Source organism: Camellia sinensis, chromosome 10, assembly GCF_055761805.1.
Source record: "Camellia sinensis isolate YWXY chromosome 10, ASM5576180v1, whole genome shotgun sequence".
NCBI classification, from domain to species: domain Eukaryota; kingdom Viridiplantae; phylum Streptophyta; class Magnoliopsida; order Ericales; family Theaceae; genus Camellia; species Camellia sinensis.
Window position 1 is genome coordinate 154,137,629 of NC_138970.1, and position 25,901 is coordinate 154,163,529.

Genomic DNA, 25,901 nt, shown 5'->3' on the forward strand with positions numbered 1-25,901 from the left:
TTTGAGAGAAAAGCCTCTCAAATAATTTGTAAATTACATATATATCAATTAAAATAATCTATAGTATCACTGAAAATCAAACTTAATGCCAACTTTTACCATTGAAATCGGTAAAAAAAAAAAAAAAAAAAAAGAAGAAGAAAACTTATATATAGGTTCTAATATGTGGACTTATTATCCAATAAGTCCTATGATAGTTAACATTATTTTTCATTAAACACTATTCAAAAGTTATTAATTGTTAATTTTTAAGGACAATTTAAAAAATGTCACAATTGTAAGTTTTAGTAACAGTTTAAAAAAATCAACATAAAAAAAGTTACCAGTTTTTAACTTTTAGCTACAATTTTAAAAACTCGTCACAGAAAACCGTCACTAATTATAAGTTACTAATTGTCAATTTTTGGCGACATATGTAAAAAATCGTCACAAAAAATTATTTTTAACCACGATTTTACTAGAATTAACGTACAATAGGATTAATGGGACTTAAGTCCAACTATTAAGACTTATTGATAATTTACCCAAAAAAACAAAAAGTTTTAATTTCCCCTTGCCATCCATCACTAACCATGAATAGTAGGAGTGAGCAGAGGATATACCGATTCGTCAAAACCAACTGAACCAAACCGATCTGTCACATTTTGGACGGATGCATGGTGACGAGTGGACGGTTGTGGATTAATTTTTTCCAATCCGCTAATCTGGCGGACGGATGGTGGATTTGAGATTCCTTTGGCCGCAACCGAACCGCCAAACCGCGAGCACTCCTGGTAATTCATAAGACTGTGTTTTCAGTTTATTTAAATATTCTGTTTATGTTTTCAATCAAAAAAGAGTTTAAATATTCTGTTGAAAAAAAAATTTCAACTTGAATATTTTTTTTGAATTGAAAAAAATAAACGTATTATTTATCTATATTTTTTGATTTTTAAATCTATCTCTAAAAATAATAAAAAATATGATATATGCTTGTTGGTTTTTATTTTAAAAAACAGATATAGATGTAACAGTATAGAGACATACAATCTCTACTACTGCTATGTTCATGGTTTTAGTAGTTTGAATTGTTTTTATATTTTAAAGACCACAAATTGTAATAAGATATCATGTGATTGTAGTATGTGGATGAGGCATGCAGTGATTTTGATATTCTAAAGTTTCAAACTTTCTTGATTTGGATGAGGCATGCAGTGATTGTAATATTTTTTTAAGTCATTGATTGTAATATTTTTTTTTTTGAAGAAGTGCACAAGTTAAATTATGTTGAAAATTTATAAAATTTTAAACCGCCAAACCGATTCGCATCCATCCACCAAACTGTCAATCCGCTCAATCCACATCCGCTGGTTTGGTAGACAGATGTAGATTGATTTTCTCCAATCTGCCAATCTAGCGGACGGATGACGGATTGGAGGTTCCGTGGCCGCAACCGACCCACGCCCACCCCTAATGCATAGAATGGTGAAAGTGAAAACACAAAATTGGTCCAGATCAAAAAAAAAAAAAAAAAGAAAACACAAAATTGGTCAATTAAAAATTTCAGAAAGTTGAAAAAGAAAATGAGCACTGCAAAAACTTGGATGAATAAATTATAATGGAACCAATTACACACTGCATGTTATACAACATTGGTAACTTCATCAAATAGTGAGTGTTTCTTGTCTGTGGCCATCAAGCCGACTGTGAGTCAATACTTCTCTCGCTCGTGCACTCCTATGTTGCAGACGCTGGTGTAGAGTTTCCGACATCTGGTTGAAGAATTCGGCATCCCATCTATGAATCAATAACGGGTCTTCTGCATAACATATGTATATGGACGTAACAGCGCTTTCCACAACCACCATTGCTAGTCCCACCTGAAATATCAGACATACCGTGCATAAACATTTTGCAGAAAACAGAGAGCAACATACATGCACTAACCACAGTTTATGCAGCATGAACTTCCTTCAAGTCCGTATCATGACAAATTAGTCAATTACAAATTCAAAAAATTAAAAATAAATAAGAATATGTCAAGTTGATACATATATTTCTCCATATAAAGGTAATTAATCGAGTTTTTGATATAGTAGAACTCACAAGAGATTAGAAGGAAACCAGTGGATTACTAATTAGCTCTGCATTCAACTCCATAGACTAAAAGCTTCCCATCACTTAGATTAAATGTTAAAGCCATTAACAATATGCAAATCAAGCATGCAAAATAATTGATGAATTCAAATAAAATTTGATGCCTTCTAGAATATATTCCAATTTCTAGCAGATGAAGCAATGACAAATGTACATGTCCCAAAACAGAAATTCCTTAACTTGGTTGTGGTCAGTTTTCAATTTATTAGCTGAAGAGGCATTTTTATAATTCAACATATTGTAACCTCTTGATCATGAGAAAAACAGCCAAAGTCAGCAAAACCAAGAGGCTTATCTCAAATTAAATAGGCTGAAAGGAGTTCAAGTCATTACAGGTTTGGCCCAAGGCCATATTTTTATAGCAGAGGAAGGAATGCTTCCCTCTAGTTTATAGCTCATCTCCTCTTCAATAGCACAATGCCATATTTTAATAGCAGAGGAAGGAATGCTTCCCTCTAGTTTATAGGGCACAGCACCCTCATCTCCTCTTTGATACTTCGGTTCTCTAGTCGGTCAATTTACCCAACACAGATCCGAGATAAGTAGGTCCACTAGCTTTCCAACTGAGCCAAAGCAAGGACAGAAGACCATTTTGGTTGGGTTGCTTTGGCTGAAAGGTTGATTAGTTCCGAGGTGCAACCATTGAAACATGCATATTTCAATGTACTTACCAAGATCATTCCCATCAACATGGCAGTAGAGCCCACCATAATCACTCTGTCAGGATATTTTTTCATTGTCCAAACTCCTGCACCAGTTCCAGTAATAAGCCCACCTAAAAGAGTACCCATTAATAGAACAGCCCCAGAACAATCATAGGCAACGAGTGCTTCCACACCAGTTAATTGGAATAACTCCCAGGCATCTCTTGCTGAGTGATTAAAGCTTTTGCCATAAGCTGCAATCTGAAGTGACCAAGATGTTAATATATTTTCTAGGAACTAACAATTTCAGGTGTCTAATAAACAACTTGAGACAAAATTCAAGGCAAAGAATCAATTAACTGAAAAAGCACTAACTATTTGAAGAAAAAGTCATAATCCTTCCAAAAAGCGAAGGCAAAGTTCACCTAACAGAAATTAGGAAAAATTAAAATCAACTTCCTTCTTTTGAAGCTTTGATTTGCAATGCAAAACTGCATATCAACTAAACGAATCAATAGACCGAAAGAAAAATAAATGTTCCAAAAATTCCCTCAAGACGGGGTTTGGGACATCAAACAAGCCCTCAGTGCTCTTTAAAAGAAACCCCCTAAAACCTGAAAAGGAGTATCCAAATCCATTCAAAAATATTGTGATGATGGGCATTAAGCCATTACATAATGACTTTGGGTCAGCTTATGTGCAAATATGCTTTGTCTTCAGTGCTACAAACCTCCTAATATTATGTCAAAAAACTTTACATAAATCTGCAGGGAACACCTGGACAATGCCTGTTAGGCACAGTATATAACAATAATATCTTCCAATCATGATGCATTTACAACATGCTGCAGAGCTAATCTATGCCATCTCGAATGTAGTAGCTTGCAAGGTTGTGGACTCAAGGTGATCCTCAAAATAGTTCTCAATTAGACCCACAAATTATGGTAAAGCCACTTTTTCAATTGTTTAATGGAGCTGCACAAATTTTGGCGTGACAAATTTGCCAGGGATAGGTGATCCTCAAAATAGTTCTCAATTAGACCCACAAATTATGGTAAAGCCACTTTTTCAATTGTTTAATGGAGCTGCACAAATTTTGGCATGACAAATTTGCCAGGGATATTTAACAGATCTTTTAAGCCTTGTTAACCACCGTTCAAATAGACTGAACTAGCAGAAATCTATAGAGAAGAAACAGAATTTATAGAAACTTCTCCCTCTTAAGATACATGATAAAACTACAATTTAAAAATGGTCAATAGAAACAGGATGTAGCCCAAGGCCTTGCGGCCTAGGGGCAAGACATAAATGTGCTTGCAAGGAGAGGTTGGGGGTTCAACTCCCCCTAGGTGTGCTAATCTAACAACTAATCACTGACTGTTGCCGAAAAAAATAAAAAATAAAAGTAGAAACAGGATGTAACTAGAATCTAACAAACAGTTTGCCACAAAAAATGGTATGTGAGAGAATTTACCAATAAAATGGTTAATAAAATGTTAAAACCTATCACCTACTTCATCCACTAAACCTAACCCACTACACCACTACCACCTCACCTACTCCACTAAACCTAACCCACTACACCACTACCACCTCCACTTCACCTACTCCTTACCTACTACACACTCACCCTCTTCTATATATAGGAATCATGAATCATTGTAATAAATATAACATTATATCAATCAATAATACATACAATTTATTCTCTCTCTCTTTCTCTATACATTATTTCTTACATGGTATCAGAGCTGGTTTAAAACCTAGTATTTTCGCTTCCCCGGCGGGCGGCAACCTCACCTTAGCCGCCCGCCGGACCTCAACCTATTCCGCTAATAAAATCAACAAAGATTTGTGCAACTGTAGTCATGTGTGAGGCTGATGGAGAAGAATTCTTCACCTCATATGACGAGACAGTCTGGAACTGGAAACACTGCAACATTCTGCTCTGGAATTCTGCAGCAGCTAGATTATAGCTTGGTTGAGTGCCAAGCTTTGGTTCTTCCACCCACTCTTGAACTTGCCCAGCAAAGTGTGAAGGTTCATGCTTGTGTTGGAGGGACTAGTGTGCGCGAAGATCAGCGCATTCTCTCCAGTGGGGTTCATGTTGTTGTTGGTACTCCTGGTCGTGTGTTTGACATGTTGCGGAGACAATCACTTCGCCCTGTTTGCATCAAAATGTTTGTCTTGGATGAAACCCTTACCATACTCCACTCATTCTCTCCAACTGTTCTAACTTTTTATTTTTATTATTATTATTATTATATCAAATAATCAATGCACTCATGATCCCCACTAACAGTGTCCACTTTTGACCCAAACCATTTTCAATCCATCATTTCTCCTTCACCTTTTGCACCCCACTCACCGACTCTCTCTCCACTTTATCACATGGGTTTGTCCCTCTCTCTCCTCCATTTGATTTCAAAAATCACTTATTTTTATTTATTTTTTCCAAATCACTTTTCCGCTTTTTTAAATACCCCACTTTATTTTGAAACAATCGCACTGATGTTTTTCATATAATCCATCTATAAATATTTTTTATCTATTTTCTTTCTCCCTTGTTTTCTTTCATTTTATTTTTATTTTTTCAACAAAACACTCCCAAAACAAAAACAAAAAAAAAAAAACAAAAAAAAAAACAAAAAAGAAAAAAATAACATTTTACAAACTTGTCATTTCTTCATGCCGGGGATCAACCCCGATCAGCATTTTACACCATAAAAAAATAAAAATAAAAATAAAAATAAAATAAAAATAAAATAAAAATAAAAAAAACACAAAACAAAACAAAACACAACCAACACAAATCGGAACAGTGGGATTTTTCTTCTCGCCTATTCCGCCGGTCTCTTCTTCTTGCCTCCGTCTTGGACGGCCCTTGCCGGTGTTGCCTCCGTGTTTCCTTGTCCACCGAGCACGTTCACTCCCCCATACTCCTCCACTGCAGCATATGGTGGACCTCCAAAACGGAACATCACGGTGGCCTTCCGCTTCAGCTCCTTGTTTTCCATCTTTAGCACGCTTATCTCTGCTCGCGCATCCTTATACATGCGTTGGAGCAGAGCCAGCTGGGAGTTTAACTGTTGCACTTCATTTGTCCTGCTCTGCAGCCGGTGCGACAAGTTTGTGACCGCCGTCATGGTTTCCACACATGACTTCAGAGTATACTGATTGGCCTCAATATCAGTTTGCACCGCCATTTTTTGCTCCACCGACCGCATCGGAAAGTTCAAAGGAGCAAACCCAGAAGTGTTTGGTTGGGGTTCACTGGCCACCGCACCAGTTATTTCTCTTGTGGACTCGTTCAGTTCTGGAAAGAGCGTAAGCAGACCGCGGGAAGAGGAGGCCATGTTCTGGGTAGCTGGACGGGAAGAAGAGGCCATGTTATGGTTGCTGAGTGTTTCAGAGTGTTTACAGAGTGTTACTAGTGTATCTCTCTCAGCCCACGAAGAGTTTTTCAGAGGTTTCAGACTGGTTTGATTTCCACATGTTCTCTCAGCCTCCGCCTTCATTTATATAGCACATGACGAAGAGGCCGACACGCGCACTGTCGATCACGTGCATCGCCGCGTGTCTGGCGCGCCTTTTGATGGCACGTCTTTTTATGGATTGGGCACGCCTTTTGATGGCACGCCTTTTTATGGATTGGGCACGCCTTTTGATGGCACGCCTTTTGAAAGATTGGGCACACCTTTTGAGGGTTAGCTCCTTTAAGGGTCCGACAAGACTCTGTAAACTGTCCCGACATAGATTCCGGTTAGTTTCTACAAGGGTCCGACAAGACTCTGTAAACTGTCCCGACATTGTTTCCGGTTAATTTCTACAAGGGTCCGACAAGACTCTGTAAACTGTCCCGACATTGATTCCGGTTAGCTCCTTCATGGGTCCGACAAGACTCTGTAAACTGTCCCGACATTGGTTCCGGTTAGTTTCTACAAGGGTCCAGCAAGACTCCGTAAACTGTCACAACAACTGTCACAACATTGTCTGCTACAACGGTCCGACATGACCCCATAAACTATCTTCTACATCGGTCTGACACCGCTATCCAGTGTCCTCTACACCGTTATGACACCACCATACAGTGTCCTCTACAACGTTATGACACCCCCATACAGTGTCCTCTACAACGTTATGACACCACCATACAGTGTCTTCACCATCGGTCTGACACGACCATACAGTGTCTCCTATCCTCTTTTCTTTTATGTATTCGTCTATTTTCTTGTTTTGTTACTCTCTCCAAACTCAAGTTGGCTAGTTCCTATCCCCCTTGAGTTTGCGGGGGGCTGTTAAAACCTATCACCTACTTCATCCACTAAACCTAACCCACTACACCACTACCACCTCACCTACTCCACTAAACCTAACACACTACACCACTACCACCTCCACTTCACCTACTCCTTACCTACTACACACTCACCCTCTTCTATATATAGGAATCATGAATCATTGTAATAAATATAACATTATATCAATCAATAATACATACAATTTATTCTCTCTCTCTTTCTCTATACATTATTTCTTACATAAAATTACCTGAACATAGGCATACTTGTTGAAAAACCGAACAAGAGTCTCCACAAGATGAAACAGGAAATCAACACAGCAGAGCAAACACTCGTTGTTGCCAATCTTTGACCTAAATCCCCTAATCTAAAAATATTAAATTGAACTGCATGATCAGTCACAACTGAGCACACTTAGTAATATCTACAAGCACTATTAGCTTAAGAGCAAAGCAAAAGAGTATAGCTACCTCCCAACGCAATGTCCGGATAGAAGCTGTAAAGAGTGATCCATAGCAGATGCTACCAAAAGAAGTTGTGACAGCGTACCGTAGAGACTTCATCAGTGGCTTGGAAGGCATTGATGCTGCTTCCCGGCCACCATGGATGAGAACAAGAAATACCATCCCAGACACAATAACATGAACAGTATTACAGAGAACCGCACCTGTCCAAAATAAACTTACAGAGAACAACTGCATCACAAATAAAAGCATTTTTCAATGTGATGTCCGTGGCATAAAATTGTGAGATGAGAATACTTTGTGCTGGCTAATCCCCAACATAACCAATAGAATGAAGAACAAAACTTTCCAGCTCACCACAAGAAACCACCAGCATGGTTGGTCACTCATGTTTGAAGCCATAACACCAGCTGCACCGAAAGACCATAGTGCTAGCCATAAAAGCATGACTACCATGAATGCACATGATACTCTCATAACCTCAGGAAGGTTCCAAACCATCTTCACAGCTCCTTGCAGCACCAACATAGTAAATGGAAGTCTACAGGAAAACATTATAAAGTTGAAGGAAAACTGTAAAGATTTGAATAAAGGTTTTAATATCTTTACGAGAAAGGTGCTCTTTAAAGCACAGTAACACAGAAAAATAGTTCTAAAATTGAGACAGTGGGAAAGACATCCAATTTACAGTTCTGCTAAAAAAATTTACATTCAATTATATCACCATAAAGATATATGCCATTATGATTCTGTCCATTAAAATTTCACCGTACAGATGTAGTTCTGCTCTCTGTTGGGGAACAAAAGTAGAAATGAGCAGATGCACCAAAACAAGTGAACATCTCTACATACTGAAATAACAAAACATTGAGGAAATATCACATTTAGTAAATACAGAAAATTAAAAATCACACCAAGCATGTAATCTCTTTTAAGCCAAAGTATTTTCCGGATGTAGCTGTAAGATTTCTGAATGTTTTTTGTATATTCAATTGTGTTTAATACAAAGCTTACAACCAATATATATAGCAATCCTAACCCTAATCTGAATAGGAAATACTGTCAATCTACATAATCAATCGACTAATAAGGAAATACAATCAATCTACACAATCAATCTAATATTTCCATAAGTAACATAATATTCTCACACCCCTGTTCAAACTCAAGGTGTTTTTGCCGAAAACACTGAGAATTTGCCAAGAAGAAACTGAAAGCAAGCAATGGTGTGAGTCTTCGTAAAGAAATTAGCAAGCTGTAAGGCCGAAAAGACAAAAGGAAGCGAGATAGAGCCAGACTGTAGATGTTGGTGGACAAAATGACAATCAATCTCAATGTGCTTCGTCCGTTCATGAAAGACAGAGTTATGTAGGAATGGCAACGGGGCGGGGCGGGGGCGGGGGCGGGGGCGGGGATCACCCTCCCCGTCCCCGATCCCCGATGGCCAAAACTTCCCCGTCCCCGTCTTCGTCCCCGGCCCCGATCCCCGACGGGGAACCTATCACGGTCCCCATCCCCGTCCCCAACGGGGATCGGGTTTTCCCGACCCCGAAAATTCCCCGATCCAACTCTGTTTCAACATTCAACACCATCAACAACAACTTTCAACATCATCAACAACATCCTCAAAAATCATACACAGAGAGACACACACACACATACTTACATGTATACATTCACACAAAGACACACACATACATTATATATACACATAGACACACCCATACATGTATACAGAGAGAGAGAGAGAGAAAGGGGACGATGGAGATCGGCGGAGATCGGCCGATCGGCGGCGACGACGGAGGAGATCGGCGGAGATATGAGATCTCTGTGTGACTGAGGGCAGCGATGGAGGTGGAGGTGGAGGTGGAGGTGCACAGCAACTGAGGGCAGGGCAGCGATCTGAGATCTCTAGAGCGAACGGCGGAGGTGAAGCGGCGGTCGAGGTGGACAGTGACTCTGTGCTGAGGAGGCGGAGAGGAGAGGTGCGAGAGTGAGAGAGAGGAGAGCTGCGAGAGTGAGAGAGAGTAGAGGGAAGAGAGAGAGTGGGAGAGATAGAACATAACATATAATATATATTAAGGGGTATATATAGTAACTTTAATTCAGGGGGCTAACGGGGACGGGGTCGGGACGGGTCGGGGGTGAAAAACATATCACCTTCTTCGGCCCGAAAATCATCGGGGATTTATTTTTGAGTACCATCCCTAGCCCGTTGGGGATATTTTTCAGGAAAAAATCGCTCTAATCGGGGTCGGGGGGTCGAGTCCCCGTCGGGCCGGTTTCAAATTGCCATCCCTAATGTTATGTGCAATCTGAATAGCACTGCAGTTGTCAAAGTAAAGGGAGGTGGGAGAAGACTGAGGGACACCTAAATCAGTCAAGAGACAACGAAGTCAAACAATCTCAGTAGTGGCATGAGCCATAGTACGATACTCAGCCTCAGCAGTTGAACACGCAACAACAGTCTATTTCTTGTTCTTCCAAGAAATCAAGGAATCACCAAGAAACATGCAGAAGCCAGAAGTGGACTTGCGATCAGTGACATCACCAGCCCAATCAGAATCAGCATTAGGAATGGCAACGGGGCGGGGCGGGGCGGGGCGGGGCCGGGGATCACCCTCCCCATCCCCGATCCCCGAAACTACAAACTTCCCCGTCCCCGACCCCAATCCCCGGCGGGGAACCCCTCACCTCCCTCGGCCTCGGCCCCAACGGGGATCGAGTTTCCCTGACCGTGGAAAATCCCCGTAACTATCTCTCTCTGTTTAGCTTATCATCATCAACAACATCATCGATCATCAACACCAACATCATCGATCATCAACAACATCATTTTCATCAACAAAATAAAAAATAAAAAATAGACAGATTGGAGAAAGACGGATCTTCAGCACCGACGAATCTTCTCAGATCGATCATCAACACCAACGGATCTTCTCAGAAAGATGGATCTTCAACATCGATCATCAACACCGACGGATCTTCTCAGATCTGACGGTGGCCTGGCGGAGAAAGACGGCTCCGCCTGCGAGAAGCGACGGGAGGAGGCCGTGAGAGGCGACGGAGAAGGAGGAGGAGGAGGAAGCGACGGAGAGGCGGCAGTGGCCTGGAGGAGGAGCCGACTGCGTAGCATCTGTGGAGAGAAAAGAGAGAGTGAGAGAGAGAGTGAGAGAAGAGAGACAGATCAGAGATATAGATTAGAGATATATAATAGATTAGAGTGAGGGGGGTTTTTATTTTGGGGAGAAACGGAGCGGTGAACGGGGACGGGGACAGGCCGGGTCCGGGGCTGTGAAAGTGATCCCCTTCCTCGGCCCGAATTTGATCGGGGATTCAATTTTAAATACCATCCCCTCCCCATCGGGGGTATTTTTGGGGAAAAAACCACTCTTATCGGGGACGGGGGGTCGGGTCCCCGTCAGGCTGGTTTCAAATTGCTATCCCTAATCAGCATAAGCCACCAAGTCCAAAGAAGAAGTTAAAGACAACAGTAAACCCTGAAATATAGTACCCTGGAGATAGCGAAGAATCCGAACAAAAGCAGGCCACTGGGTAGAATGAGGAGCAGAAACGAACTGACTAACCGCATGAACAACATAGGCAAGATCAGGACGAGTAACCATCAGATAGACTAAGCAACCCATGAGCTCTCGAGATAAAGTAGGATCATCTAGAAGAACACCATTAGTAGTGGTGAACTTCGCATTAAGCTCAATAGGGGTATCAGAAATCTTAATGTCAGTAAGACCGACACGATGAATAACCTCATTGGCATATTTAGCCTGAGATAGAAAGTAACCCTTAGGAGACGAAGTTACCTCAATACCAAGAAAATATCGCAAGGGACCTGGATCCTTCATTTTAAAGGTGCGAAAAAGATATTGTTTGACCTCAGAGATAGTAGAAGAGTCAGAGCCAATGATAATCATATCATCCACATACAGTAATGAGGCAACCAATCCAGCAGAGGTATGCAGAAGAAATAAAACAGAGTCCTGGGCACAAGGATGAAACCCAAACGCAGTAATAACAGTTTGAAAGCGATCATACCAAGCACGAGGAGACTGCTTCAGACCATATAAAGCACGCCGAAAGTAACAAACTTGTCCAGAGGAATGGTGAAGGCCAGGGGAATGACGCATGTAAACCTCCTCTGTGACATGGCCATTAAGAAAAACGTTCTTAACATCCATCTGATAAAGAGACCAAGAACGAACAGCAGTAACAGAGATCAAAGTATGGACAGTAGTCATCTTGGCAATAGGAGCAAAGGTCCCCTCATAATCAATACCATACTCCTATGAGAAACCTTTGGCAACCAGACGAGCTTTGTAGCGCTTAAGAGAACCATCAGAATGAGTCTTGCCTTTGTAGACCCATTTGCAACCAACCAGATTCTTTCCAGCAGGCAAAGGAACCAACTCCCAAATACGAGTTTTGTATAGTAGACAACTCATCTTCCATAGCTTGAACTCAATGAGGATCCTAACAAGCCTCCTTGTAAGACTGAGGTTTTGGAAAAGAGTAAATAATAGACAAAAAAATACGATAGGAAGCAGAAAAACAAGTATTAGACTAACCTAACCTGTTTGGAGGACGATGCGCTCGAGTAGGATATTGGTGTGTAGTAGGATCAGAGTCGTTAGAAGTAAGAGGATCAGCAGCAAGGGCAGAGACAACCGGTGGAGAAAGAGCCTTGTGACGAGAATAAACTAACAACGAAAAAGGAGAAGAAACCGAAGAACCAGCAACTAGAGGTGAAGCAGGAGGAGAAGATGAAACAAGCTCAGAAGGAACTGTGGAGATGTACTCATCAGACGGGACCTCAGAAGGAAACGGATCAATATGAATCAAATCCTCTTTGGAAACTGGGGTAGTGAGAGGAGGAAGTTAAAAGTAAGGTAGACGTTTGAGAAAGGCAACATGGCGGGAGACATAAATGCGATGGAAAATAGGGTCATAACAGCGATAACCATTCTGAGTGAGACTATAACCCAAAAAGACACATAGGACAGATCGGGCACTAAGTTTGGTCCTATCTTTATGAGGTAAAATGACAAAACAAGCAGACCCAAACACATGAAGGAGGGAGTAATTAGAAAGTTGAGAAAACAGAGCCTCATAAGGAGACCGACCAGAAAGAAGGGGGTAGGCATACGGTTGAGAAGAAAAGCAGCAGTAAGAACTGCCTCACCCCAAAACGGAGCCAAAACGGAGACAAAGAGAAGTAGAGACCTAGCTGTCTCACGGAGATGACGGTGTTTACGTTCAGCTCGATCATTTTCGGCAGGTATATCAATACAATAAGTTTGGTGAATGGTACCTAATTTGGCCAAATATTCACAGAATTCAGTTTTAAAGTATTCCCCGCCCAAGTCAGACCGTAACAATTTAATAGTAGACCCAAACTGTGTAGTGACCATAGACTGAAAAGTACAGTATATCTGGTAGAAGTCAGACTTATGAGTCATAAGATAAATCCAAGTGTAAAGGGGGTAGTCATCAACAAATGACACATAATATACAGAACCCCCTTTGGTGAGAACAGAAGAAAGGCCCTACACATCACTATGAACTAAAAAAAATGGTGTATCAGATATAGAAGTACTTTTATGAAAAGGTAGGACTGTCATTTTGGCAAATTTACGTCCCCGACATTCAGTAAGTTTACTAGGAGAAACTTTACCCAATATAACAGACTGAGCTAAAGACCGTAAGCGATCAGCAGACAAATACCCTAATCTAGAATGCCACAAGTAGAAAGGACTAGACAAAGAATCTAACTGAAAAGAGGAAAAGGCAGTCAGAGAGGTTGTCATAAGCTCTCCATTACATAGAGGTCTCCAACTCTACGGTTGGTCCCAATCTGCTGTTTAGACATCCGATCTTGCACATAACAGATAAAAGAAGAAAAGACAACAACAAAACTAGAGACATCAAGCTGACTGATAGATAATAAACTAACAGATAACTGAGAAACATAAAGGACAGATGGAATAGAGACAGTAGACATAGCAGACGGTAGGACAGACCCGACAGACCCAACAGACACAACAGATATACCAGACCCATTAGCAGCATTAACAGTAATAGCAAAGGGAGGAGTACAATTTTGAAGTAAGAAGAGATAGGGAGTCACATGATGAGAGGCATCAGAGTCAAAAATCCAGACAGACGAAGAAATACCTGAAGAAGACCCAAGCAAACCTGAATGAAGAGAAGAGACAATGGAGGCAGAGGGGATGGTTGAGAGGTAGATAGTATATGCTGAGGTAACATATACAGAAGCTGACTGATTTGAGCGCTCAAGGAAGCCAGGTTAGGATCCGGAGTCAGAGCAGATGCAATACAAGCAGTGGAAGAAGCCCAGAATTGGTTCTGAGACTGCTGAAAAAATGAGGCAGGCAGACATTCCTTCTTGGGACAGTGATACTTCCAATGGCCCCTCTGATGGCAGAAGGCACCTCATCAGATGCCAGAGACAACATAATAACCAAAAAATTAAAGGGTTCAAGTGTAATAAACCCTAAATCCAAAACCACAGCGTAATAACCAGAAGAGTTTTGGATCTAAAAGTATTATATCAGTAAACTAATATCAAATGGGTCAAATACCAGAGAAGTCGAGACCCAACCTCAGAGAGAGAGATATCGAGACCCACGAAATAAGAGAACCACGGAGAGAGCGAAATCGTTACAGAGAAGCATTGCGAATAAATCTTCGGTCTCTCAACCTAGTCGATCTAGATGAAATAGTCAGATGGATCGAACGAGAGAGACGAAACAATCAGATAACAGAGCTTCCAGAGAACCATAAGTTCCAAACACAGAGGACCAGAGAGAAGCAGAGTTAATCGCGATGGGTCACCCATGCGAGTTAGAGGAGTGATGAAGAGGTTCAAACCAAATGGGTCACTCACGCGAGTCACACATGTGATGAAGAGGTGCGACCCAGATGTGCGAATTAGATGGACCAACCAAAGGCTGAGGTACAATGATTCCAATGCTAGATGAGCCTGATTCCAACGAGAACCAATCAATCGATCGACTAATAAGGAAATACAATCAATCTACACAATCAATCTAATATTTCCATAAGTAACATAATATTCTCACAGTAGCTTCAAGGCCAAAGCACCAACTACTTGTAATTTGTGAAATACAAGTTGAATATGAGATTTGAGGGCTTCAATATTGCATCTGACAAACCATTTTCTGATTCCAAGGTAGAAGAAATGTACTGAAAGAACATGTTAGGCACGGATCATAGAAAATAAAAGTCAATCAAATGACACGGTTTGCTGAGTGTTTCTCATAATATCAGCCATTTTCAAGAGCACTAAAATGTGTTTTCTGTGTCCAAAAACAGAAACTTTGAACAAGTAATAGGTTCTACAAATTTCATGGTCTTCTAGTTAGGAAAATGAATAATTCTGAAGGAAACTCTTGGTACAAAACAAATCCTTATGTTCCGATTACTAAATCAAAAGACACCATGTTAGCATTAACAATCTATCGCATGATGTGAGTAACAAAATTTTAATCTCCCTTAGTAGCAGGAATCATCTCAGATGGTGACGACTTTGAGGAAGAAGCGCGATTCTGCGCTTCTGAGGAAGAATCGCAGCAGAATCGCGAATCTGAGGAGAGGGAAACACGAATCTGATGCGAGAAGGAAGCACTCTTGAGAGGGCAAGGAGAGAACCTAGTTGTTGGCTTCGAACCTTTGTTCGACGACTTCGATCTCTCGCTGTTTGACTTCCCCTTCGAAGCCCTAGTCTTCGTCCCTCTCTTCGAAGCCCTAGGTCTTCGTCACTCTCTTCTATCACTCTCGATCTCCTCTTCGTCTCTGTTTGCTTCTCTTCTTCGTCTCTGGTTGCTTCTCTCGCTTCTCTCTCTCTCTCGATCTATTATGTTCTCTCTCTCTCTCTCTCCCTTTTCATATTTGACTGTTTTATATAATATAATTTATAAATTATAATATTTATCATAAACAATATAATTTTTATGTCTAAAATAAAAAATTATTTATTTTATCATATATAAAATAATTTTTATTTATTATTTCTTTTTTATTTTTTTAACGAAATTTATTATTTATTATTTCTTACCTTTTTAACATATAATAAATAAAATAAATCACCTAATTGTTTAAAAGAAATCTATTTAAATCATATATAATAAAAAAAAAACTTAAAAAATTTATAAAATAAAGCATCTAATTTTTATTTATTATTTTTTTTAACATAACCAATAAATCCCAAATTAATAACTTATGCACTGTTTAGTCCTAAAAGTTTTCTTATAGACTAAAAGGTCCCATTACAATGTTAATAACATCAGATACAATGTTAATAACATCAGAGTCATGTTACAAACATTGGATTTCAAACATCTAATGTTCATCAAATTTCAATAATGTTTGAAAATATAGGATGAAAAACATCTAATGTTCATCAGATTTCAATAAATTTTGAAATTATAGAATGAAACATCAGATCATTTACATCATTCACATCATGTTGATGTAAAAATGGGACTAAATGGAGCATAAGAAAACTTTTAGGACTAAATGGTTCAACGTTTCAAAAACTAGGACTTATGGGTAAATTTTCCTATTCCTTATTTATTATAATATAAAATATAATTAATAAAAATAATACATAAGTGCTCCTAATCTACGACTCCTTTAAGTGACCACGTTCCCCCACTCCCGCTCCCGCCCCTGCCCCCGCCCCCGCCCCCGCTCCCGCTTCGTGCAACTAAGTAATCTCCGTCTACTTTTCCTGAGTCTAATCCATATTTCCTGACTAGTAATATCAAAAGATACCACTTTACCATTAACAATCTATTAGAGTAACATAATTTTAACTGTCACCTACTTTGCCCGAGTCTAAGTCCGTAAACTCTAAGAGCCTTTACAACAGTCAGAAAAGACAACTAAACAAAGAATAAAGAATAAATTAACAAATTAACTCAAATAAAGCAAAGGAGCAATGAATGCATTTTCCAGTTTTCATTATGAATGAGTCAGCTAAAAGGAACATCACACAAAAAGAAAACAAAAGAAAACCTATACATCAGTTCAAGACCCCATGGCTGTCTACAAAATCTAAACAAGAGCTAATCTTATCCCTGACCAAGCTATACAATGAACTAAAATTTACTCAATGCATTAAAGACGCAATACCATTGAAAGATCAGTGATTCTTTTTTTTTTCCCCACAAAACCTCATCAAACATAAAGGTGTTTGTCGCCCAAACCTTCCTCTTATTATGCATCTTACAAACAGTCCAACCAAGAAATAACCCAATTACTGATTTAGGTGCCTAGTAAGTGTTCTACATCTTTTCTCAATCCTGCAATGAATGAATATTTAATCCACCAACTCCCCCATTTCTTGCACATGCAACACCAATGGAAGGACTTTTATCCATTTTACCAAAATATCAATGATAATTGATAAGTGTCTTCCACTGAACTACCACCCACACAAGAAAATGACACTTTGATGAGCCTTTAGACTTCCAAATGTATTTCCAAGGAGGAGAAAAATCACTTAACAAAGGAAGTAATTTCATAAAATACGATTTGACCTCAAACCCACCAGATTTGGAGGAAGTCCATCGAATCCTCTCCTCCTCTTCTCCCATAGGAACACCACCCTTAGAAGGCCTCAAAAGTCTCCAACATCACCTCAAACTCTTGATCATAACGAAATCCCACCAAAGGGCTGAGGAAACATCCCAAACCACACATCACCCTCGACTCTTCACAAAAAAAAAAAAAAAAAAACAATAACAATGGTGTTACAGTTTTACAGCTACATAATTGTCAATATGAGAAACAGAAGTGAGAAACAAAACAGTACACAGAAACATGATCCAAAAATATTTTGCAAAGGTGTAAACACTACGCAAGATTGAATAGGATATTTAAGAATTTTAAAACTAGAAATATATAATATTAAAAAAAAATCATGATCAACTAAAATACTAATGCTACACAATATCTATAGAAACTAATTAGAACAGTTAGATATGACGGTTGAAAAATAAGATTTGAAACATGAAAAAGTGGTAGAAACTATGAGAAGCGTTTTTTTGGAGTTTTCATAACATTTTTCAAATTTCTGATACATTTCTTAAAATTAAGTAAGAGTTTCTAAAACTTCCCAGAAATGTTATCCAGAAGTTTCTTAAAATTTCATAAGAGTTTCCATCTCCATTCCCGAAATGAGCTCACAAGAAAATGAGTTTCCCTTCTCAAAGCGAGTTTCTTGGTAACTAGAAACTAGATTCCACAATCAATAGCAAAAAAATTTACAAGGCAGCAACCCCTGGTTTGATTAATCAAACAAAACTGTCATAATGCTATTAGACTACACATTGCACATTGCATGTTTTCATTTCAAGTATCTGTTGAAAATCAAGATACACAGCAGCATGCATCAAAACTTTGGTTATGTGTCTGAGTTGAATTATTCAATTATTTTACTAAGTAAATAAATGATTCTTAGGTAACTCAGTAATATTAAAATATTTTGAAGAAATTTAATTTAAAACATAACCAATAAAAAGAACTCAATTTTTAATTCACTACATAAAGTTTTGACAAAAATCATATTTAATTTAAAACAAAACTGACAAAAAGAACTGAATGTTTCAATTCACTACTTGAAATATGCTTGTGGTTGGACAAGATGCTTTAATGTCGCTACTAATTTGGGTAAGTTTCTCCACTTTAAAAGTCTAATCATTTGCGAGTTTTAAAACCAAATTCCACAACAATCTTTAAGTAAAAATAACAGATTTAAAATGTGACTTTGCCTAACTTTTGACACATTGCAAGTAGAAACAAAGCTAGGAATCTTGAACAAATAAAGACTATGATGTCTAAGACAAGAATTTAAAATTATCAGTTATACTAACATAAACATTTCTTAGTAAATCTCTATAATAGCATCTACATGTTCAAATTAAACATTTCATTTGCATTGGTCATAACCACTTCATCGTTAACAGGAGCAAGTGAACCAAAACAATTAGGGCCCTTTGAATTGTTAGTGCCTGCAAGACTAAAATTTTCTACCACCAACATCTAGATCTACTGAGATACCATCTTGTGATATTCAGAAGTCATTGTTTTATTGATGAAAACCCTGTAAAATCATAATTTGGTCCATATATTTCAAATGAATTGGTCGATGATTGATGACAATGTCACATGAGATAATCACTCTTTAACCATGCCAAAAAGTTCAAAAATATAACCACAAGAATAAGCATGTAAAATCGCAAACTCTTTTACCTGTCTATAACTGATATGACATACAAGAACTGAAATGCAGCCCCAATAGCAAATGCAACACCGCAGAAGAACTGATCACCCCAAAAACACAAGACACTAATCACAGCAAGATAAGTAGTCAAAATGTGAACCGCAAATTTCATCATTTGATTTGCACGTGAACCAAGCAATAACAGCCAAATCCACCCAAGAACAGTCCCAATTCCGCCAGCAACGGCATATAATGGCCAGTAATCCTCCGTCCCTATGTAAAGCATATCCTTCCTCCTAAACCAAGTAAGTCCAAAGAAACTAAGAATACAACCTATCCCAATCATATGCAAAATAAATAAACATAACCAAAAAATATCCCGCCAATGGCGTGAACCCTCCAGAGCCAGTCCCGGAGACAATGAATCAACACCACCACTAGCACTTCTACAACTCTGCCCAACATTCTAGAATCCAAAACATAAAGCAACCAAAATAAGTCAGAACAATTAACAACATAGTTGTCAAATCAAGACACGAATCGTGTATTGTTTTTTCTATTTTTTTGAATTGCTTATTGTATCGTACCATATCGTGTATCGTAAATTTTTTTTAACATCTTTAAAAATAGGTAGAAAAATAAATATATATAGCTATAGAAAAACACAAATATCTTGAACAAACAAAAAACTAAACAATACACTAAACAATGAACAATTCTTAAAATTGCAAAAGTAAGATTGCTTAAAAGACAAAATGCATATAAAATATATAATCATTAATACTAATGCATATAAAATGCAGAGGGGAGTTAAAATATGTATAAAATAATATCTTAATTCACCATTTTAGGTTTTACTATTTAATTTAACTTTTTAGTTCTCAAAGAGTTTGTCCATAATAGGAAACTTTAAACTTTAATCGGTGTGTAAAAAGGCATAAATCAACCATACAAGATGGTAAATACTAAACAAGTAGATATTTGTCTAAAAAGTAAAGAAAACAAAAGAAACAGTATCATTCTCACCTAAAAAATTACTTTATTTATAATAACCAAACCAAACCAAACCAAGCCTTAAGTCCCATCAAATGGGGTCAACTACATGAATCCTTCTTTTCCACGCGGCCCTATCAAAGGCCATTTCGTTAGCCAAATTAAGTAGATCCATATCTCTAGTTACAACGTTAGCCAACGTTAACCTAGACCTACCCCGTCCCCTAACACTCCCCTCTACCGTTACAGTATCGCATCTCTTCACTACTGCCTCTGTTGGTCTCCGTTGAACGTGACCAAACCATCTCAATCGATTCTCTTTTAACTTATCTTCTATCGGTGCTACTCCTACCCATTCCCGAATACACCTATTCCTAATTCTGTCTTGTCTAGTCTTGCCACACATCCACCTTACCATCCTCATCGCAGCCACACTCATCTTATCTACATGTTGTTTATTGGTTGCCTAACACTCCGTCCCATACAACATCGCTGGTCTAATAGCCATTCTATAGAACTTACTTTTTAGTCTAGTAGGTATTCGTTTATCGCACAGTGCCCCAGACGCACTTCTCCACTTACACCATCCCGCCTTAATCCTATGGGCCACATCCGCATCAATTTCCTCCGCTGTTGTGATAATCAATCCTAAATAACGAAAATGTTCACTCTTAGGCAATTTTTGATTCTTAATCTTCACTTCTCCTCTGCTTTCATTGTTACTGTTATTAAATTTACACTCCATGTACGCTGTCTTATTTTTGCTTATCTGGACACCTTTAAATTCAAGAGCTTTTCTCCAAATCTCTAATTTTGTATTAACTCCTTCTCTAGTCTCATCCACTAGCACAATATTGTCTGTAAAAAGCATACACCATGGCACGTCATCTTGAATATTTCTCTTCAACTCATCCATAATAACTAAAGCAAAAAGGTAAGGGCTTAAGGTAGATCCTTGGTGTAACCCAATAGTGATAGGAAATTCATTTGTTTCTCCAGTAGGCGATCTAATAGTGGTCACCACCCCTTCATACATGTCCCTAATCATATCAATGTAACCTTTTGTCACCCCTTTCTTCTCTAACACCCACCATATTATATCTCGGGACAGTCTATCATATGCTTTCTCAAGGTCGATAAACACCACCTGAATGTCTTTTTTCTTTTCTCTATACTTTTCTATTACTCTCCTTAAAAGATAAATCACTTGCATTGTTGACCTGCCGGGCATAAACCCAAATTGATTCTCTGACACCTCTGTTATATCTCGCAATCGGCGTTCCATCACCCTCTTCCACACTTTCATTATATTGCACATTAGCTTGATTCCTCTATAGTTGTTGCAATTCTGGACATCTCCTTTATTCTTATATATTGGCACTAAAATACTTTTCCTCCACTCATCTGACATGTTCCTAGTCAACAAAATTTTGCTAAACAACCTAGTCAACCAAGCAATCCCCTTTTTACCCAAGCACTTCCAAGCTTCAATAGGGATATCATCGGGTCCTAAAGCCTTATTTGATTTCATCTTCTTAAGTGCAATCTCCACTTCAAAATTCCTAATCCTGTGATAAAATCTATAGTCTTGGTTTATCGTATTACTAGCCATTTCTTCCCCTATTGCCGTACCTCCATGTTCCTCATTTAATAGTTTCTCAAAATAGTTCTTCCATCTTTCCTTAATCTCTTCATCCTTCACCAATACCTTAGAATCTTCACTCTTGATGCACTTGATTAAAATCTCTTATTTTCCTCTCCCGTATCTTAGCAAGTTTGTATACTCTTTTCTCTCCTTCTTTACTATCTAGTTTAGTGTATAGGTCATCATAAGCTTTCAACTTAGCCTCTCTCACTACTTTTTTGACCTCCTTATTAGCCAATCTATAGCTCTTAAGGTTTTCCTCAGTTCTATCATTTTGTCACTTTTTAAAGCACTCTTTCTTTGCCTTAAATCTTAGCAAGTTTGTATACGCTCTTCTCTCCTTCTTTACTATCTAGTCTAGTGTATAGGTCATCATAAACTTTCAACTTAGCCTCTCTCACTACTTTTTTGACCTCCTTATTAGCCAATCTATAGCTCTTAAGATTTTCCTCAGTTCTATCATTTTGTCACTTTTTAAAGCACTCTTTCTTTGCCTTAACTACCGCTTGAACCTCTTCCCTCCACCACCAAGTTTCCCTAGCGCTGGGTCCTCCCGTTCCTTTCAACTCTCCAAGCACTTCCCTTGAGATTCTCCTCATACAATTGGCCATCGAGTTCCACATAGTGTTAGCATCATCTTGCAAGTCCCAAGTACCTTCCTTATCCATTCTATTCTTAAATATTTCTAGTTTATCCCCTTTCAGGTCCCACCATCTCGTCCTACGATGCCCACCATCCTTCCTAACTTGGTATTGCCCTCTAAAACATAAATCTAGTACCAAAATCCTATGTTGAGAGGTCAGGCTCTCTCCAGGAATCACCTTACAATCCTTGCATTTTAGGCGGTCCACTTTTCTCACTAAGAAGTAATCTATTTGGCTATTAACTGAATCACTCTTAAAAGTTATCAAATGCTCCTCCCTTTTTTGATATATAGTATTGGCCATCACTAGGTCAGAAGCTAACTCAAAATTTAAGATACTTTCTCCAGTCTCATTTCTGTCACCAAAACAGTATCCACCATGCACCCTTTCATAGCCTAGTTTATCTATGCCTACATGGCCATTAAAATCTCCACCTATAACTAGGTTCTCCCCTACGAGCATCTCCTGTAAGATCTCATCCATTTGCTCCCAAAAATCCCTCTTAGTCTGATCATCTAATCCTACTTGAGGGGCGTATCCACTAATAACGTTCACTATATTCTCTCCCATAACTAGTTTAACTAACATAATCCTATCCTCTTTCCTAATGACCGCCACTACATTTTCCACCAGACCCTTGGCAATTATGATTCTTACCCCATTACTGCGCCTGTTCGTACCACTATAATATAGTTTAAAACTGGTATCCTCAATTTCCCTACCTTTCTCACCCGTCTACTTAGTTTTTTATACGCAAGCTATACTAACTCTCCTCCTAATCATAATATCTACCAATTCATCGTCTTACCAGTTAAGGTTCTTATATTCCAAATGGCTACCCTAAACCTGTAATGAAATTTCTAACAATATTACTTTATTAGAAATAAGTACAGTTATTTTTTTTTTCCTAAATGCTAAAAAAATTTAAGGATAACTTACACTTACCTCGCTTGAGGCTTGAAAAAAATATAGTAAGCCCCATAAATTTGACATAATTACATTAAATTCTCTTAAATAACACTTAGGCCCATTTTCATAATAATTTTGTTAGTGATACGGATGAAAATGATGTTGTCATCTCTTTTACACTGAAATGTGTATTTTACTTTATTTATCTCTTTGTTTGCATTAATTGTGATATCTTTAATCTTACTAAAAGAGAAGTGGTGTAATTATGCTAAAGTTGTGGTGTTTTCTATATTGTCTCCACACCTCAGGAGAGCTTAGTGTAATTTACCCAAAATTTAAATATTATCATATGAATCTTATTATGTATAAAGTATTGTAAATTACATATATATTGTGTATATATATACAAGTTGGCCGCCTCGGGCCTCCAAATGATTTAATTCTCATGTTAGGTTTGGTTTATTGAAATGAATTGGGATGAAACAATCATTCCTTCATAATATTCATTTTCATATTTGGTTCACTGAAAAAATGATAAAAAAAAAAATTACAAATAAAATCATCATTTACATCATCATTGTGAGAGAATAATCATTTTATAGAGAGGTTAAAGAATGACTATTCTATTCCATTTCATTTTAATGAACCAAACATTAAATTATTGTATTAGTAGTTTAAAAGTGAAGTTTCAATGTTTTTTTTTTAAAAGAAAAAACATAATTGAAATGGTGAATTATGTAATAGTAATGGATGATTATTTATTAAATGTATAGATTGTTTATAGAATATTGTTGATTATACTAGTTACAATTCCCTCTTAAGTTTTTTTAAAATTGAAATTGATCAAATTTTATATTCAATCAGTTACTTCATAAAAAAGTTAAATAAATTATTACGTTACGTCACCCATCGAAAATATCCAAATCTTATTTCAATAATTATGATTTATGTCTATCTCAACAACAATGATTATGTCAATTAAGAAAATCATATAAAATTGCTCAGAAAATAAAATGTTATAATTATTGTGAAAAATAAATTATAATTAAATTATTGACTAATACAATATTTTTTCAAATTAGATTTATCACTTAATATGTCTGTACAAGAAAAGAAAATAATTTTTTTAAAAAAAATATATATATAAGGGCCCCATTTTTTAAACTCGCCATGGGCTACAGAAAGTCAGAATCGGCCATATATATATAACGAAAAATATACATATTGATACATATCGATTTCTTTTAAAAATATTGAATCATGTAACTATTGTAAATTGTTAGTAAGGGAAATTCTAATATACACCAATTTAAAAAGGTGTACTATATGCACCCGTAGTTATGCTATATTCTTCTTTAGTTATGAATAATTTTCTTATTTAGTTACGACATTATTTTACAATTCATGAGTTCTTTAGTTATGTCTTATGTTTTGTTTAGTTATAGGATAAATTACAAACACAGCCCTTGAGATTTACTTAAATTACAAATTAACCCCTATGATTTTAGAAATTACATTATGCCTTTAAGATTTCTAATTTCATAACAAATAGGTCATTTTATTAATAAATCATCAAGTTAATTAACAGTTTTTAATAGTGTTAAAATTTTATTTCAATTAATAATTCAGATAATTTTATTATTGTATAGCTGAATAGTTAGAAAATTTACTTTTTCAATTAATTCTGTTAAATAAAAAATTATGACAGGGAGATATTTGTAATTTTTCAAACCACATGGAGCAATTTATATTTTAAACAAATCTTAGGGGTGTATTTGTAATTTACCCTTAGTTATAATATATATATATATATATATATTTGTTATCACTCAGAAAATTAAAGTTATTTATTATGATTTTAAGTTATGGGCATATATAGTATTTTTCTTTTTCATGACATTTTGAGCCTTTACTTGTTTAATGATGAGTCGAATTGAAGACGGCGGTGATTGAAATTTTACATGAATACATCAATAAATAGTCTATATAGAATGATTAAAACATGAAATTGGATAGAGAAACTGATATACATACAGTGATTTAAACATGAAATATAGTTGTTAGAAGTGTGATTGAAACATGAAATTTAGTGATTGAGACATGAAATTTCAGTTTGAAAAACCTACCTGTTGGGGGGCGGAGGGGGAACCAGAGTTGGAGGAGTAGGAGGAGGGGCTTTGAGAGTCGCTCATGGTGTGATTGATCCAACGGTGCGAGTAGATTTAGAAGACATGATGAGCATTGGGATGTAGGGAGAAGAAGACGTCAAGACCGAGAGAGCGTGAGAGAGAGAGAGAGAGATTGGCGGTCAACGGAGACTTGTTACGAGTTTGAAGAGACCAAGAAGAATGATTGAGACGTTTTGGAAATGGAATGGAAAAAACGGAAACTCAACGGCTATCATTTGGAATTTGCAGAGAGAGAGAGAGAGAGAGAGAGGGGCAAATGAGCGAGTGATTAGTTGGTGACAACAATTTATTTTGGTGGTCCCCGCGTGGTGACGCCACAGGTGTGTTTCGATTGGTGGACAGATTGGGATTTATCAATTTTTATTAAAAAATTATATAGATAGTGTTACATGTATCAATTAATATATTAATTAGTATAATAATATTAATAGCATCTTCTGTGGAGGTTTTTCTATTGTCTCTGCCTATGATGTTGTCACGGGCCATCATAGTTGTGTAGATAACTGGAGTTGGATTTGGAAAGTAAGGCTACCTCAAAAACTTAGAAGTTTTATGTGGCTTCTTTTTCATGGAAAGCTGCTAACTAACCTTATGAGATTGAGGAGGGGCTTAACATCTGCCCATACATGCCCTAGCTACTGTGGGGTGGAAGACATGGATCACCTATTCATACATTGATTCAAAGCCAAAGA

At 37.5% G+C, this 25,901-nt stretch overlaps 1 protein-coding gene across 3 annotated transcripts; it reads right to left on the bottom strand.

Moving 5' to 3' along the window:
- Positions 1 to 1,563: 1,563 nt before the first annotated feature.
- On the bottom strand, positions 1,564 to 25,471 carry LOC114301427 (uncharacterized). 3 transcript variants are annotated; one of them, XR_014342778.1, is made up of 7 exons: positions 25,147 to 25,471; positions 18,859 to 19,295; positions 7,903 to 8,086; positions 7,552 to 7,776; positions 7,332 to 7,448; positions 2,470 to 3,041; positions 1,564 to 1,859 (listed from the first exon to the last, which is right to left on the bottom strand). XR_014342778.1 is itself a non-coding variant. In XM_028246391.2 (7 exons), exons 1-7 carry the CDS (start codon positions 25,210 to 25,212, stop codon positions 1,644 to 1,646), a joined length of 1,479 nt encoding a protein of 492 aa, XP_028102192.2. In that variant the 5' UTR covers positions 25,213 to 25,471; the 3' UTR covers positions 1,564 to 1,643. The 3 variants fall into 3 exon arrangements, 2 of the variants coding, with proteins under 2 accessions (XP_028102192.2, XP_028102195.2); XM_028246391.2 differs by having other exon boundaries at positions 2,808 to 3,041; XM_028246394.2 differs by having other exon boundaries at positions 2,808 to 3,041; positions 18,859 to 19,125; positions 25,147 to 25,384.
- Between the last annotated feature and the right edge of the window lie 430 nt (positions 25,472 to 25,901).